Here is a 15,939-nt window from a genome sequence, read left to right as displayed (position 1 = left end):
TCTGGGGGAAACAAGGGCTGCCCTTCTCCCCAGAGAATTCATCGCTGGACCCGGGGGCTTGGTTGCTGGTCGGTCAGCCAAGAGTCACTTTTGCCATTCCTGGCGTTGGATTGCTGCCACCATTTTCCCACCACTGCTCGGCCTCCCGCAGTGCCTGCAAGAGGCTGGCTGTTCCTGAAGCAGCCGGCTATTTTGTCTGCCTAGACAAAACCGGGCTCACACCTGTCTCTCTCGGTTTTGAAGCTCCGAGCCAGCCTCCATTACCAAATCAGGCCAGGCCCTCGGTGCAGCCTGGCTGAGGGCCCTGAGGCCTGAGTTCCTTGACTCGGAGCTTTACCCTCTTCTACCGCGAGAGTGCACTTCCAGCTTCATGCTCGACGGGGCAGGAGCGTCTCAGTAGAGGACCCAACAAAGTAGAGGTATCTGCTGGACATGGAAGGACAAAATCCATTTTCCTGAGCCTTTGTACTGCCCTTACTACACAACAGGGCTGGCGTAACATCTGTTAGTCTTCCTTGCCTAGCCCCATTCCTTCAGTGAGAGTGTGAATGCCTCCAAAAAATCGGGGGGGGGGGGGAGAAATAAAAACCAACAAAATATCCTTTACGCTTCAATGAGCTTTTCAGCCAAGTTAACTTCTCCACAGGAGCATAAGAGGCTACCCAACTCTGGGGTACTTGGATCAAGTACACCTCTGTGTCCTTCATGTCTCGGATCACATACCCCCACCCCCCAATACCAAGATGGGGATTCCTAGTTTCTCTTCCTCTGGCAGAAGCCCGAGGAACCACTCTTTGATTTTGTTCTTAGAACAAAAAGGAGTCTACAACATAAAATCCTTGATCCTATATAGGGCTAGAGAAGTCCTTAAAAGCATAATTTGGAAAGGCATGACCGGCTGGCATGTCAGGGTTTAAATAATAAACATTATGGCCAGGCATGGTGGGCATGCCTTTAATCCCAGCACTGGGGAGGCAAAGGCAGGCGGATCTGTGAGTTTGAGGTCAGCCTGGTCTACAAAGAGAGTTCCAGGATAGCCAGGGCTATTACGCAGAGAAACCCTGTCTACAAAAACAAAAACAAAACAAAAAAAGAACATTGCTTTCAGGCATGGTGGCACATACCTGTAATCCCAGCACTCAGGGAGGCAGAGACAGGTGTTGGAGGTTGGTCTGATATACTTGGATGGATATTGTTTGTACCTTGCCTAAGAGCTTAATCCTGTTTGACCAATAAAAAGCCATCACACCTGGGACACCTGGGTAGGGCAAATGGGACAGGCATGGCTAGGGCTCCTGAGTTTTGGGAAGACAGAATCTTGGGAGAAAGGAGAGATCGGAGAGGAAGGGCAGGAAGGAGGAAGAAGCACATGGCTGGCATGGATGGAGATTTGGCCCAGATGATGATGATAAGCAAATATTTGGGATTCTGGATGGGAGGTAGCTTGATAGAAATTATTAGAAGCAGATGGCATGGGACTGGGACAGGTATCCCATACCTGACCCACTATGGGAAGTAGTTTAGGGGATTAATATCGGTCCTGCCCCAGGTTAACTAAGGCTATTTTAAAATATAACTGGTGTCTGTGTTTCATTGATTGCTAGCAGGTTAGAAAATACTGCCATAATAATAATTATAGGCTGTATAATAAACATTATAGGCTATACTGATAAGTTAACTGCAACAGGCAGCAGGTCACTGTGAGTTCGAGGCCAGTCTTGTTTGGACAGCCAGGCTACACAGAGAAACCTTGTTTAGGAAAAGCCAAAAAGAAAAAGAAAAGAAAAAAGATCAAAAAAGGAAGCATCCCATTGGCCGGGTGGTGGTGGTGCATGCCTTTAGACCCAGCACTTGGGAGGCAGAGGCAGGTGGATCGCTGTGAGTTCAAGGCCAGCCTGGTCTACAAATCGAGTCCAGGACAGCCAAGGCTACACAGGGAAACCCTGTCTTGAAAAACAAAAAACAAAACAAAACAAAAAAAAAAGAAAGAAAAAAGAAAGCATCCCACACATCATAAAGACGGCAAGCCTCCAAAAAGGGCAACCCTCAGCCCTGACAATGAAGGAAAACCCATAAAATCTTATGGGTCACTAAACTTTAGAAGGCTCACACCCCAAACAGCTTTGGCTGTCCTGGAACTCGTTCTGTAGTCCAGGCTGGCCTCGAACTCACAGAGATCCACCAGCCTCTGCCTCCCAAGCGCTGGAATTAAAGGCATGCACTATCACCACCCGGCTTTTTTATTTTTTATTTTTTTATTTTTTATTTGGTTTTTCGAGACAGGGTCTCTCTGTGTAGCCTTGGCTGTCCTGGACTCGCTTTGTAGACCAGGCTGGCCTCGAACTCACAGTGATCCGCCTGCCTCTGTCTCCCAAGTGCTGGGATTAAAGGCATGCGCCACCAAGCCCAGCTGGCTTTTTTATTTTTTATTATTATTTTTTTTTAACATTTCACTTTTTCAAGCCCCCAAATTAACAACTCTGGGCCAGCCTTCAGATATGAATGGAGAGTCCTCACTATAAGCCAGCATATGGTTGCTGCAGCCCTGAAACCATATTTAGACAAGGAGACACACATTTACCACTATATGAATGATATCTTGGCCTGGAGAAATTAAAAAAAAAATTTACATTATGACCTTAAAGATTTACTTGTCCTCTCACTAACAAAAGTGGGGTTCAAAATAGCCTCAAACAAGATACGACTCATTCCGCCATCCCCTTCTTGGGGGTGGAAATTTCCTTAACCTCAGTCTGTCTTCATAAACACACTCTAACATTCCCCCATATGTTAAATGTCAACCTCCAGAGTTTCTTGGGAAACCTCAACTGGCTCCGGCCATCGCTGCCTATCCCTAACAGCCTCTTTTTGACCTCCTAAAAGGAAATAAAATTCCCTGCCCCTCAAACATTCACCTCTGAGCTCAAACAAGCCCTTTGCAGACAAAGCTGTCCACCTCCTCACACTCAGCCCTCCTCCACCAGCGTGTGGGCCCTATGTACGCTTCAGGGAGTTTTGGAATGGCTCCACTCTCCTACTGGAGGCATTCCCAGAATCCTAACAGAGGTTGATGCCCTGGCCTCTGTGATAAAGCTAGGAAGGGACATGGCTGTCTTCAGTGAAGATGGAGGGGAGAAAGTGGGGGACCTTCAGCCATGCTTCTCTACCCCAGGAGATGAACCCACTAACTATACATTTCTGAGAGCTCCCTGGCTGCTCCCCCAAGTTCAGGGAACTCTCATGCAATCTATATGACCCTTAAAGAAAAAGACGGCCCTTTCAACGTATTTTCTGACAGTGTGTATGTTGTTAACCTACTCCCCTGGCACGCCAGAAGCTTTGTCCAGCTAGATAAAGATCTGCGCTCCCCTCTGCTCATCAGTTTCCAATTTGACTCAACGGAGGACTGCTCCTCTCTTTGTCCAGCAAGTCTGATCGCATACTCCCTATCTGGTCCTTAGATCCGCCGTTGCCTCGATGGGAATTTTTGTAGTCACTCCTGAACAAGGAGAGACCTTTCACTGAGGCACCCATGTTCAGCTTAGATTAGTCTTGATTCCCCCATATTCCATCTAACCAACTACATTGGATCACAACTTGCAGCTCAGGCGCCTCACTAATTACCACCCCTGCAATACAACAAATGGGAGTTAACCCCCAGGCCTCGAGGTCACTGCCTTCTGGTAGATGTCACCCACGTACCCCTTTACAACAGACAGCTCATCGATGTATGTATCTATCGTGTTTTGTCAAGACAGGGTTTCTTCTGTGCCTCCTTTCTGAGGCCCCTTATAGTTGTGGCACCAGCTAACACTACATTAACTGACCCCTTCCTCAAACCTAAGCTCCACCTTTAACCAACTTTTACAAGAAATGCCCCTCTTTGAAGCGCCCCATCCTTTCACCCCGTGTAGACTGCCCTATGCCCACTACATGATGGATGGCAGGGTTGTCACTATCAGATGTGTCAACCTTCCCTTGTTCCTCTGGTGTGGAGGGATCTCTAGTCCCTGCACCAACTCAACAAGGAAAGACTGTGGTGTTCCTGCCATAGTTATTCCCCAGGTTTTATGAGGAGGAAGAAGTGGCCCTCCTGCTCCAAAATTCAAGAGACAAAAGAAAGATTTTCATCCCTCTGTTGGTGAAACTAGGACTCACCCTGTCATCAGGAGCAGGGGGAACTGCTGGAGTGGCACTGGTACAGACCCACCTCCTGGCTGGGGACTTCAAAGACAAACTAGATCAAGCTTTGGCCGCCATCACAGATAGTCTGGATGCCCTCCAATGACAAATGGCCACCCTTGCCGGGGTGGTATTACAAAACAGAAGGGCTCTGGACTTCTTGACAGCAGAACAGGGTGGGGGACTTGTGTCATCCTGTGGGAGGAATGCTGTTTCTATGGAAACGAATAAGGACTGGTTGAACAGAATATTAAGATCCTCGAGACCTCTGCAGCAATATGAGGTCCCAATACGCCTTCAATGATCCTGCCCCTTGTACTCCAACCCACTATTTGCCTGGCTCTTACCCCTGATGGGCCCCATCGCAGCCACTGAGCCCTCTATGCCCCAATAAGGCCTTCTCACTCCATGTCTTATACAGTTTCTTAAAAATCAAGTTACTAATATAGCCAAAGTTACAGCTAACCAAGTTCTCATACAGTATCAAGCTATTCCTGCAGATTATGCTGGCACATATGATGTTATGGCCCCATTATAAAAAACATACGGGGAAATGTGGGTTCCCAAGCCAGATGAGGGAGATGGTCATACCCCAGACTTGTCTCAGAGAGCACAGCAGGAGTGGGGCTGCTCCATACCCAAATCAGGCCTGGGCCTACTCGACCCCATAGGGACAGAGGCCATGTCATGTTAGAGTCAGTTAAACTTCTGTTTCCCTGACAGAGAACTTGCTTCTCAGAAATCAGTGACTGGTGGTCTGCCAATGAAATGCTTAGAAAGTGTTGCAGCACGGCCTCTCAAAGGCCTTGGTATTTGAATTGGTCATTAGTGTTTGCCTGTCTTCAGTCATGTCCGTATAAGCAAATTAGGCACATTTCCTCCCTTGTTCTTTTGCCCCGCCCCCACTTGAGCTATGAAAGCTAGCCCCATGACGTCAATAAACGGGCTGTCCTCTCAGTCTCATGGGTCGTTCATACTCCCCACTGCCTGAGCCACTGCTCCCAGCTATCTCCTCCACAGCCTGAGACCGCTGGTGCCAATCAGTGCTGGGGGACCCACACCTCAATACCAATTTCCAAAGTGGATGTACTAATTTACATTCCTACCAACAGTATACAACAATAGCCCTCTTCACATTTTGCCAACCCGACATTTTCGACCTTTTTCTTAATAGCCATTCCAAAAGGTGTAAGTCAACTTCCCATTTTCTACTCTCATTATTCCCTAATATTTTTGCGCTAGGTGCACCTCGGTTGTTTTACACGTTGTCTCCTACACACACAGCTCCTTGGTGACCTATTATCATCCCCCTTGCTCACCTTTAATTCATTACAGTGTGTAAGTACTAGGTCATATGATACTTATTATGCAGCCCTGTCATTAAGGAGACTTCTGGTCCCAGACAAGATGAACTTTCCCTTGCTCTCTTCTAACTACAACAAAATGTCCCATGAGCAATCCGACAGTCATCACAAAAGAACTTAAAAAAAAAAAAAACTAGATAGAAAGCCAACTGTTTAGTTACTGCAGAATCAGAGGAGGTACACTCTGGTAAACTGTTTGAAAATCTTAAACATAGCCTATACAGGGTAATAGAGGCCTGCAAGCTAGAACCGCCATAAGCATACACATAAAACAAAACAGAACAGGACAAAAACAACAAACGCATAAGCCTAAGAAAAGCTTGTGTGGCCAGAGACAGAGAAAAGAATAGCAGAGACTACGAGGAGTCCCAACCCCCACTCCACACTGGGCAGTGGAGGCCGATCTAGCACCCGTGGAGCCTGCTGTCTCCAGGCCCTCGGTGCACCGCCATCGCCTCATCAGCTGCCCAGTACCACAAAGCACAAGAGGCTGGTTTTGCCTTCTCTCATCAGTGAAGGGCAGGTTAGCCACACAAGGTGATCCAGGAAGGTGTCTTCTGTTCTTGTAGAAAAGACTGAGTCAACAGCTAAAAAGAAGAAAGGGGTGCCCAGGTACCTACAAGGAAACCTCTGCAGCTAATGTTATATTTAATGATGGAAGACTGGGGACAAGGAGATGTCCATTTTTAACATTATTACTCAACTTAGCACTGAAAGTCAAAGTAGGAATAAGAATAAATGATATTTTAAGATGCATGTGATCACAGTAAAACGTGTGACACAAATATAGGTTTTAAAATTTTGTTTGTTTTTTGAGACAGGGTTTCAAACTTGACTGTCCTAGACTTACTCTGTAGATCAGGCTGACCTTGAACTCACAGAGATCATCTGCCCCTGCCCCCCAAGTACTGGGATTACAGGTGTGGTGCCACCATGCCCAGCACAAATATAGTTTTTATTATGACAAAGTTCCAAGCCTGGAACACACTCTTAGGGAAACTGCTTAAAGCAGAGAAATAAGACCTTATCACAAAAACAAACAAACAAACATGAAGAGACTTGACAAACACATGGTAACTGAAGGGAAGGAGAAAAGAGACACCTCTCCCATGGAGTGTGGGTGTTCATGCACCACCTGTAGAGCCTGACAGTATCAGTTAAAAGAATAACACACACTACGGATTCATTCTCATAGATTCCCCAGACTTCTCAACTTCTTGTTAAATCCAGGCCCTCAACTGATAAACTACCACACAGTCCCCTTTAATGGTGTTTGACATTTCACTATAAATTAAATAACAACTGAAAACCGGCCTTAACTTCTTTATGATTCTTCTGTCTCAGCCTCCTCAGTCCTATTTGATCCCTAAGTGATTAAAAAAGTGACTAATATGTCACTGCAGATTCTAAATAGTTAAAGTCAAGAATACTGGTAATCACATAGAAAATATGGAGAACCTGGATTATTCATACATTGCTGCTGGAATGATAAAACAACATAGCTAACGCTGGGTTGGGCACAGTAGCCCAGATCTTTAATAGTAGCACACGAAAGGCCGAGGCAGGCGAGTCTCTGAGTGTGAGGCCAACCTGGGCTACATACAGAGTACTAGGCTACACTTTTTTTTTTCTCAAGACAGGATTTCTCTGTGTAGCCTTGGCCATCCTGGACTCACTTTGTAGACCAGGCTGGCCTCGAACTCACAGCGATCCGCCTGCCTCTGCCTCCCGAGTGCTGGGATTAAAGGCATGCACCACTACGCCTGGTTTAGGCTACACTTTTTTTCGGGTGGGTAGGGTCTCAAAAGGGATGGGGGAAGTGTAGTGGTGCATACCTTTAATCTCAGTACTTGGGGGCAGAGACAGGCTCTGTATTTGAGGCCAGCCTGGTGAGTGCAGGATAGCAAGGGCTCTGTTACACCAAGAAACCTATCTTAAAAAACACACAACAAAACCCCCAAAACAAACAAACAACGACAAAACAGGCTACACAATGGGGAAAAAGCCTTCCCAACTCTCTATTAGAGATGGGATAAATACGTAAGAACTTCAAAAACTAAACACCAAAACCAAATCATTGTCAATAAATGGGCTAATTAACTGAATAGACTTCTCCAAGGAAGAAGCACAAATGACTAATATTTGAAATGCAAATGAAAACTGCTTTGAGATTCCAATTCCTCCTATAGAACAGCTAGCATAGCAACAGCAAACCATAACAAATGCTACTGAGGACATGAGGAAAAGGAATTCTTTTCGGCAAATACATTTTATTGTATTTAAAATTATTATTATTATTTTTTGTATATTACATGTATGTCTGTGTGAGGGTGTCAGATTAGGGACAGTTATGAGCTGCCATGTGGGTACTGGGAATTGAACGCAGGTCCTCTCAGAGAGCCAGTGCTCTTAACCTTGGAGCCATCTCTCCAGCCTCAGGAATACTTACAGACACTGATGGGAATGAAACTGGTACAGCTACTACAGAAGTCAGTATGGAGGTGCTTCACAGTGTACAAAAATAACTATCATATATCGCAGCTACACCACTCCCCAAGGACTCTATGTCAAGATACCACAGATGGAGGCACACTCCTGCTCAGGTCTCCACTACTCATAATACGTAAGAAATGGAGTCCCTATAGATGTCCATCAACAGATGAACAGATAGATATAAAGGTCTGTGTGATCTGGCTGGAATGCAGACATGCCACATACTGTTAGTCCCTCTTGCTGGAATACAGACACACCCTTAATCTCAAGCAATGACGGTCAGGTGAGTTTGTAGAAGGAAGCACCCACATTTGAAAGTGATGTCCAATTAAATGAGGGGCAGAAAAAGTGATAAATGAGAAAAAGATTTCACAAAATAGGATATGCCAATTCTCACCAGAATAGAAGAAAGAGAAGCTATTTGAGAGAGCAGAGAGAGCAAGAGTGAGGAGGAGACAAAGGAGAGAAGGCAGTTTTACCGGGATGGTTCTATAGACAGGTTGAAGAGAACAAGCTAGATACAAGTGAAGACAGACAAGTGGGAGAATGAGAAGGAGCCAGAAAATTAGAACAGATTGCTAGAGTTAGTTTGAGGGTAAGCAGACCAATTTAGTCAGAAGCTGAAAGAAGCCAGTTTGTATCAGTCAGCTTGGAGAGGGAGTTTGAGCCGGAACAGTTGAGTTGAGCCAGCCAGCCAGAGTTCAGAAAGAGCTGATTCAGCAGCAGGCTTCAGAGGCTGAAAACATTCTAGGCTTAGATTAGATTGCAAGGAGGCTAGAAGCTTCCAGGACTAGGCCTAGGTTACTGCCAGATAGAGGCAGTAAGCCTCCAAGATGGCAGTTACATCTGCTTTTTGCTTTTACAAATAGATAAAGAAAACGTGGTACATACATGCAATGGAATTTTATTTAACCATAAAGAAAAATGAAATCTTTTGTTTTTAAAAAAGATTTATTTATTTTATTTATTACATATGAGTGCTTTACAGAAGAGGGCACAGCAGATCTCATTATAGATGGTTGTGAGCCACCAAGTGGTTGCTGGGAATTGAACTCAGGATCTCTGGAAGAGCAGGTGTCGCTTTTAACCACTGAGCCATCTCTCTAGCCCCAGAAAAATGAAATCTTGACATGCAGGAAAATGGGTCCAGAATAATTCTACTGGTTCTACCTTTAGGCTTGCATAAACTAGGCAGGTCAAGGAGGCCTGAAATCATAGTAGTTGGGAAGTAGACTCAGGGGCATCAAAAGTGTAAGGTCATCTTCAGCTATTCAGGGAATTCAAGGCCAGTCAGGGAAACATGAGAGTCTGCCAAAACAAACCAACTCACCATTTATGTGTTGAAATTTGTGTGTTATGTATCATTTACCAGAATAGGTGAGTATACTAATATACTTCTTGTTTTGGTTGATAACATAGGCAGGTACAGATGGGATATCTTGTAATACCCAGAGTATTTATAATTGGAGGAAGAGAGAACTTGGAGGATGCCCAGTTCAAGGCTAACCTGGGCTATAATGGGACCTTGTTTTTAAAAAAACCAAACCAAAACACTCCTTCAAGCCAAGTGATCTAATTTCTTTTGTTTGTCGGTTTTTTCAAGACAGGGTTTCTCTGTATAGTCCTGGCTGTCCTGGAATACTCTTTGTAGACCAAGTTTGCCTCAAACTCACACAGATCCTCTGCCTCCCAAGTGCTGAGATTAAATGTTCTTTGGAGCCAGGTATGATGGCGCACGCCTTTAAACCCAGCATGTGAGAGGCAGAGGAAGGTGGATGTCTGTAAGTTTGAGGCCATCCTGGTCTACAGAGTGAGTTCCAGGATAGCAAGGACTACACAGAGAAACTCTGTCTTAAAAAACCAAACCAAATCAACCAACCAACCAAAAACCTCCAAATAAAAAACCAACCAACTGAACAAACAAAAATGTTCTTCAGAAACTCAAGTTATTTTTTAATAAACTACACATACTTCCGGAGTAGAAGGCTGGCTGCAGAGTGGGGTCACCTGCTGGCACTGCTCTCACAGAGGACGTGAGTTTGGTTCTCAGCACCCACACCAGGAAGCTCACAACTGCCTGTACTTTTAGTGCCAAGAGATTCAACATCCTTTCTGGCCTCTGCAGCACCGGTACACATGTAGCATTCACTCATACAGACACACAAATAAAAGTAAATCTTTGAAAAGCAGAAATGTTACTGGTGAGACGGCTCAGTGAGTGAAGGTCTTTGCTGCTAAGCTTGACAATGTGAGTTTGACACCAGGAATCCACACTGTAAGAGACCCAATGCCCCAAGTTGTCCTGATTTTCACATATACACTGTGACATGCCTCCATACCCCAACACACACACACAATTTAAAAATATAAGTAAAAATATTCTTTTTACTCAGCGACATTGGGAGTACTTTTTTTTAAAAAAAAAAAACTAAATTAACATCCAGAACAGACATTAAAGTCAATCCAACCTTGAACAATGGAGTCTCAACTGATGATTCTAAATCTGAGGACTTGAATTACAAATAATTCAACAACACTAAGGAGGACCTTATTTTAGTAACTGTGCAAGCGCCAGAGGAAGGCACAGGACATTTGTGGGTTGTATGTATGCATGTGGATACCAGAGGAGAACCTCAGCGTCCCTTCTCGTTTTTGAGACAGGGTCTCTTACTGCAATTTGAGATCACCAATTAGGCTAAGCTTGCTGAGCAGGGACCCCTCCCCCACCCCACCCCTGTCTCCCAGGGACCAGTATGTCTCTGCCTGGCCAGAGCTGGGACTCCGTGTGCTAGGATTACACGTGCTGTGCCGTGCCACATCTGCTTTTTCCGAGACTTTTTAGACTAATGCACTTATGGTTTAGGAAAGGAAACACCCAGGAGCAGTTGGCACACCTGTAATCTCAGTAGTTTGGAAGCAAAAGAGAGTAGGGATGGAACTCTGGTCCTCATGGTCGAGCACTGAGCACTTGGCTCTTGGAAGGGCAAAAGTCCTTGGCATTCAAAGACAGCACTAGGGAACCCGGAATGTTAAACACACAAGGCTGTCTTTGCAAGGGAAAAGATGTAGAACTGTTTCCCACCCAGAAGGCTGGGACTGGAGGTGGCTAATAGCCACTCTCAATCTGTGGGTCATGACCCCATTGGGGGTTGAATGACTCTTTCACAGGGGTCACATATCAGATATTTACTTTATGATTCATAACAGTAGCATAATAACAGTTATGAAGTAGCAACAGAAATAATTTTATGGCTAGAGGGGGTTCATTACAAATGAGGACCTGTATTAAAGGGTGGCATCATCAGGAAGGTTGAGAACCCAGGTGATCCTGTAGGGCCAGGCCATACCAAACTCCCACAAGCAGAACCAGATGAACTCTGTGCTATCTGTATGTCAGAGACCACAGCAGATCCTCCGCTAGGCCCTGAAGATAACATGCACAGCCTATCTATAGACCTCATCTTCCTGGGAGAAGTGATGTGTACTTTGAGAAGGATTTCAATGTGGTTATGCCTCCTTGTACAGACAGGATTGTGCTACACCAGAAAACGTTTTTCCAAATTGTACTGTACTAAATGTGCCTAAAATAAGTTGCCCAGTATCATCTGGAAGTCTGACAACACCGGCTACTGAGTCCTGTTGAACTGGATTTTCTTCTTACCTCACTAGGATCATTACTTGGCCGGCCCTGGTGTTTGCAGAGACCCTCTACACTTTACTATCGCCCCAGCCTACTGCATGTTTTTGGTTGTGAGCCTGAACCTTTAACTGTTAAGCTATCTCTCCAGCTCCAACACTGCATTTTTGTAGTCAATGATGCTTTTGGAATAAATGGCGTAATGCAGAGGTATGTAGAACGATTGAAAGAAAGTTGGTGCTGTTATGAACCACTCGGTGACGGTGGATGACACAGGCAACTTTAAAGAAGTGATCGAAGACAAGATGCTTACAGTGAGACCTGCCTCAAAAAAGGTGTATTTTGTAAATTTCTATCGCCAAGCAGTCTTCTTGAATGTGTCTATAACCAGAAAGAGGTGTCTCTCGCTTCCTATACTTTCCAAAGATAAACCTTGGCTACGTGATACTTCAAGCCAACCTTAGTTTGATTGTTTCCAATTAAAATAATCTCTCAAGATGCTAGGCAATTATTATTATTATTATAATATCTAAAGGTGTTGATTGTCTCTAACTACACTGCGAAGCTTTCTCCTAACAGGTCAAGGGTGAAGGTCTAAAATGGGAACTTGGAGTTGATGGTGCAGCTCAGTAGGTACATGGCTTGCATGGCTAGCCAAGGCCTGGGTTTGCTCTCCAGCATCAGCACACGGAGGATGGCGGTAGAAGGACCAGAAGCTCTAAACCATCCTTTGATAAGTTTGAGGTATAGTGGGACAACATGAGACGTTGACTCAAAAAGTAAAAATACACTGGAGGTCACCATCAAATAAGACTATTTCAAGTACTGGGTCTGAATGAAAAGTAAGCTTGGGGATTAACGTTTTGCAGTATTGAGTATAGCATACGTTGGTACAACTGTCAAAAAAGGACGAGCATATAAATAAAACAGTGCTTTCAATAGGCTTTTCTTTGCTACAAAAGAATAGTTTTATCCACTAACTAGAGCTAATCTTTCCTGGATTCTAATTTGTGACTTTTCATTTTTTACCATTAACAGTTTAAAGAAAGTCTTTTTTTCCCTCCCCATTCCCTGATATTATTATTTAATAGTCTCTTTTACCATTTATAAAATAAATGTACTTTAAGTACACGTGGATTTTTTTTTTAACCTTGAGGATAACTCTATAGCTTAAAAACCTTTCTTGCAAAGAGCTTTTTCAAGGTAGTAACCGTCTGTACGAGTAACTGAACAAAGGTTCTAGAAGCCCGTCTAAAGTCAGCACGGGAATCACACACAAAAAAAACCCCCTAAAGTTGGTTCTCGGGCATCCAATCCTAACACGAATTCTGATGACTAGGCATCAATCAGGTGTGCAGCGGTCCAGAGCTGCCTAGCGACCCGGTGCCTAGCCCCGGCCCGCCCTGGTACCCAAAGATCAAAGCCAAGCGCCGGGCTCTAGCCATGACTGCTTACGGGTAGTTCTCATCCAGTGGAGCAGAGCCGGGACTTCTGCTGGAGCGGTAGTACTGAGCACCTGAAGCACAGCTCGCCGAGCGGAGTCAAAGTCCATGGCGCAGCCAGCAAACGGGCGGGGAGCAGTTCTCACGGAGCACGCGCAGCCAGACACGCGCCCGCCGCGACCCCGCCCCCCACGGGACCTCCACTCAGGAAGGCTGACACGCTAAGCCCCGCCCCCTCGGGGATCCCGCCCCCTCTCGGCGGCAGAGGGCGCAAGGGTCGCCCCCTGGCGGAGACCTCTGGCACGCTTTTTTCTTAAGGTGTCTCTTCGAGAGTCCGGACTTCTCCGCGACATTGCACACGGAGAGAGCCTGCTTCGCCGGGGCTTGGCGCCCCAGTGACGTAGAGGTAGAACACTAAGGTCAAAGGTCAGCTCAAGCAAAAAAACACCCCCTTAAACCCATAGCGGAGGCGAGCCTCAGAAACGCGGCTTTGTGCCCCGGAAGCGGAAGTGTGTTTTCTTCACGAAGGGCAGGACTACGCTGAGTGATGACGTCTCATTGGGGCGGAAGGTTCGGTGGCAGTCGTCGCTATTCCAGCTGGTGGGAGTTGGCTTCAAGGTGCTGGGCTCTGAGCCCCTAGTTTTGTGTAGCTGGGAAGTTGGGCCGCGGGGGTCGTCCCTGTCCTTCTGCTTCCAGTGTTCCTGGGTTTCCTTCTGCGGCGTGGGGGACCTCGCCAAGGACTCGCCGGCCCTGTGGGGCCACGGCTTGAGTGGTGCCTTTCGCGGTGAGTGTGGGGTTTTCATTGCTCGGCGCTGCTGAGAAGGTAGAGACGGGCAGCCGAACCCCCTAATTAGGACCAGACCCTTCTGCGGGAGCCTTCCCCGGTCGCCACTGGCTGTGGTCGCCGAGGCGGAGGTGCACCGACTTGCCCTCCATCGCAAAGTTTACGGAAGGATGCGCTGTGACCCTTTTTAGTCCGTCTTCAGATTTACCCGAGCCGAGTAAGAAGCGAGCATTTGTAGACCCGACTTACTGAAAGGCTTTCCTGAACAAGAGTTTAGATGAAGCTATTTGCTCGAAGCCTTTTGTGACAGATACCAGATTTTTCTATGTTCCTATCTTTTAGTGCTTAGCGTTTTGTTCTTTATGTGGTAGAACAAATAAGAACTTCCAGTTCAGTGACAATGATAAGATAATACGGACTTGACGCTACCCACTATGCATTTTGAAAAAAGAACTCTCTTATATCAGCTTTTCTGTTGCCAGCGTTCGTTTAGTTGTTAGATAGGCATTTGAACATAATGTTTCCAGGCCTTTCTTTGCTTTTTTTTTTTAACTTGTAGGGGTAAAGTAACAAAAGGACACAAGCCCCAATATAGAGCTACTAGCAGTACAGTGGAGAAAAATCCATAAATGAATAATGAGAAACTCTAATTAGGCATAAAGAGGTATGGGACAGTGAAGAAAGTTAATGTACCCCGTAAGAGATTTGTCTGAGTTATTTGCTGTTAAAAGTCTAGCCTCAATTTCCTACTGGGCTTATGAAGACGGAAGGAGGGTTAGGTACTATGTTTTAGTACAGTACCTGTAACATAGTAGTAATGGTGCGGAGAGGAGGGAGACGTTTCCCTCAAACCTCTTTCCCTCACTTTTTAATATGACATTAGTATTTTCTGATTTAATAAATAATGACTATTTTACAAAGAGTACTCCTGTAAGTGTCTGCATCTGCTACTGTAATGGTTGCTTTTCTTTCTTTTTGAGATAGTTTTTTTTTTTTTCTGTGTGCCTCTACAGGCAGAGAGGATCAGTTAAAAACTGCAGCCTCTTGGGATATTTTTAGTCTTGGCTGATTCGCTCTTTCATTTGCCCCTCAGTGCTAGAGTACATAATCTTCCATAGACTCACCTTAAGATTTATCATCCCCGTGTGTTGATTCCACACACCCTTCTCACTTGCCAACCATTTCCATGCTTTTTTCTCTAGCCTTCATTCTGAGAGTTGACTCTGTAGGTTCAAAGTAAACACGCTGCTTTCATCTCCCATTGTCCACTAAAATATGTGGTATGACCGCGGATGCAGCAGTGTGTTTTGAGTTTTGACCCTTATTTGTTGAGTGTATTATATGTTCAGTTTTTTAAAAAGACTAAGCCACATGGGCCTAGCTACTTTGTAGGCAGGGAAGGGAAATTTGAGCACAGGAACTGGAGGTGAGCCTGGGCATCACTATCAGTGTCGCCTCCCTAAAATATGCAACAAAGTAGCGTAGTACAAGGACCACTTATCTAGACGCTCTACTTAAGTTGTGGGCTATTACAAGTAGCTAAGAGTCTTCAATTTTTTCTGTATTGATTTTTTTTTCTTTTGTTTTTTCAAGACAGGGTTTCTTCTTTTTGTAGTCTTGGCTGTTTTGGACTCACTTTGTAGACCAGGCTGGCCTTGAGCTCATAGAGATCTGCCTGCCTTTGCCTCCTAGAGTGCGTGTATTGATTTTTCTGACTTTCAAATTAGCTTTCCATTCATTGGTTAATGGTATCATTACACATCAGGCTATTTAAACTAGAGACATTGGAATACTTTTGCCTTGTTCCTTTTCTTTTTATAACCATTTGGCCTTTTGGTCCTGAAGAATGTCTCATGTGTATTTTGTTGTTGTTTTTCAGGAGTACATTTCTTCCAAACTTGAATTGCGTTTGTAGTATTTGTAGATTTCTTTTTTTTTTTTAAGATTTATTGCTTATTTATTATTGTGTATACAGTGCTCTGCCTCCATCTATACCTGAGTGCTAGAAGAGGGCATGAGATCTCATTATAGGTGGCT

The 15,939-nt window shown here is 45.0% G+C and overlaps 2 protein-coding genes and 1 long non-coding RNA gene across 6 annotated transcripts in view; 2 read left to right on the top strand and 1 right to left on the bottom strand.

Moving 5' to 3' along the window:
• Positions 1–13,281, bottom strand: part of LOC311603320 (uncharacterized protein) — a 42,414-nt gene extending 29,133 nt beyond the window's left edge. The window contains exon 1 of one of the 2 annotated variants that reach the window (XM_084792368.1): positions 13,132–13,281. In XM_084792368.1, coding sequence (XP_084648494.1) covers positions 13,132–13,228 — 97 coding nt within the window. In that variant the 5' untranslated portion in view covers positions 13,229–13,281. The remainder of the gene's footprint in view (positions 1–13,131) is intronic. The other variant, XM_084792369.1, reaches the window with a different exon arrangement.
• Positions 1–15,939, top strand: part of LOC311603331 — a 98,732-nt gene that overhangs the window by 34,939 nt on the left and 47,854 nt on the right. The gene's annotated exons all lie outside the window — the stretch shown is intronic.
• SRP54 (signal recognition particle 54) overlaps positions 13,523–15,939 on the top strand; it is a 42,507-nt gene continuing 40,090 nt past the window's right edge. Inside the window, exon 1 of one of the 3 annotated variants that reach the window (XM_084792360.1) lies at positions 13,523–13,544. The gene's annotated coding sequence lies outside the window, so the exon portion shown is untranslated. Of the gene's footprint in view, positions 13,545–13,616; positions 13,903–15,939 lie in introns of those variants that run through there. The other 2 variants (XM_084792359.1, XM_084792358.1) reach the window with 2 other exon arrangements.

This window comes from Acomys minous (assembly GCF_964271855.1).
Source record: "Acomys minous genome assembly, chromosome: 8".
NCBI lineage: Eukaryota > Metazoa > Chordata > Mammalia > Rodentia > Muridae > Acomys > Acomys minous.
This window is presented reverse-complemented; position numbering and strand designations above follow the sequence as displayed.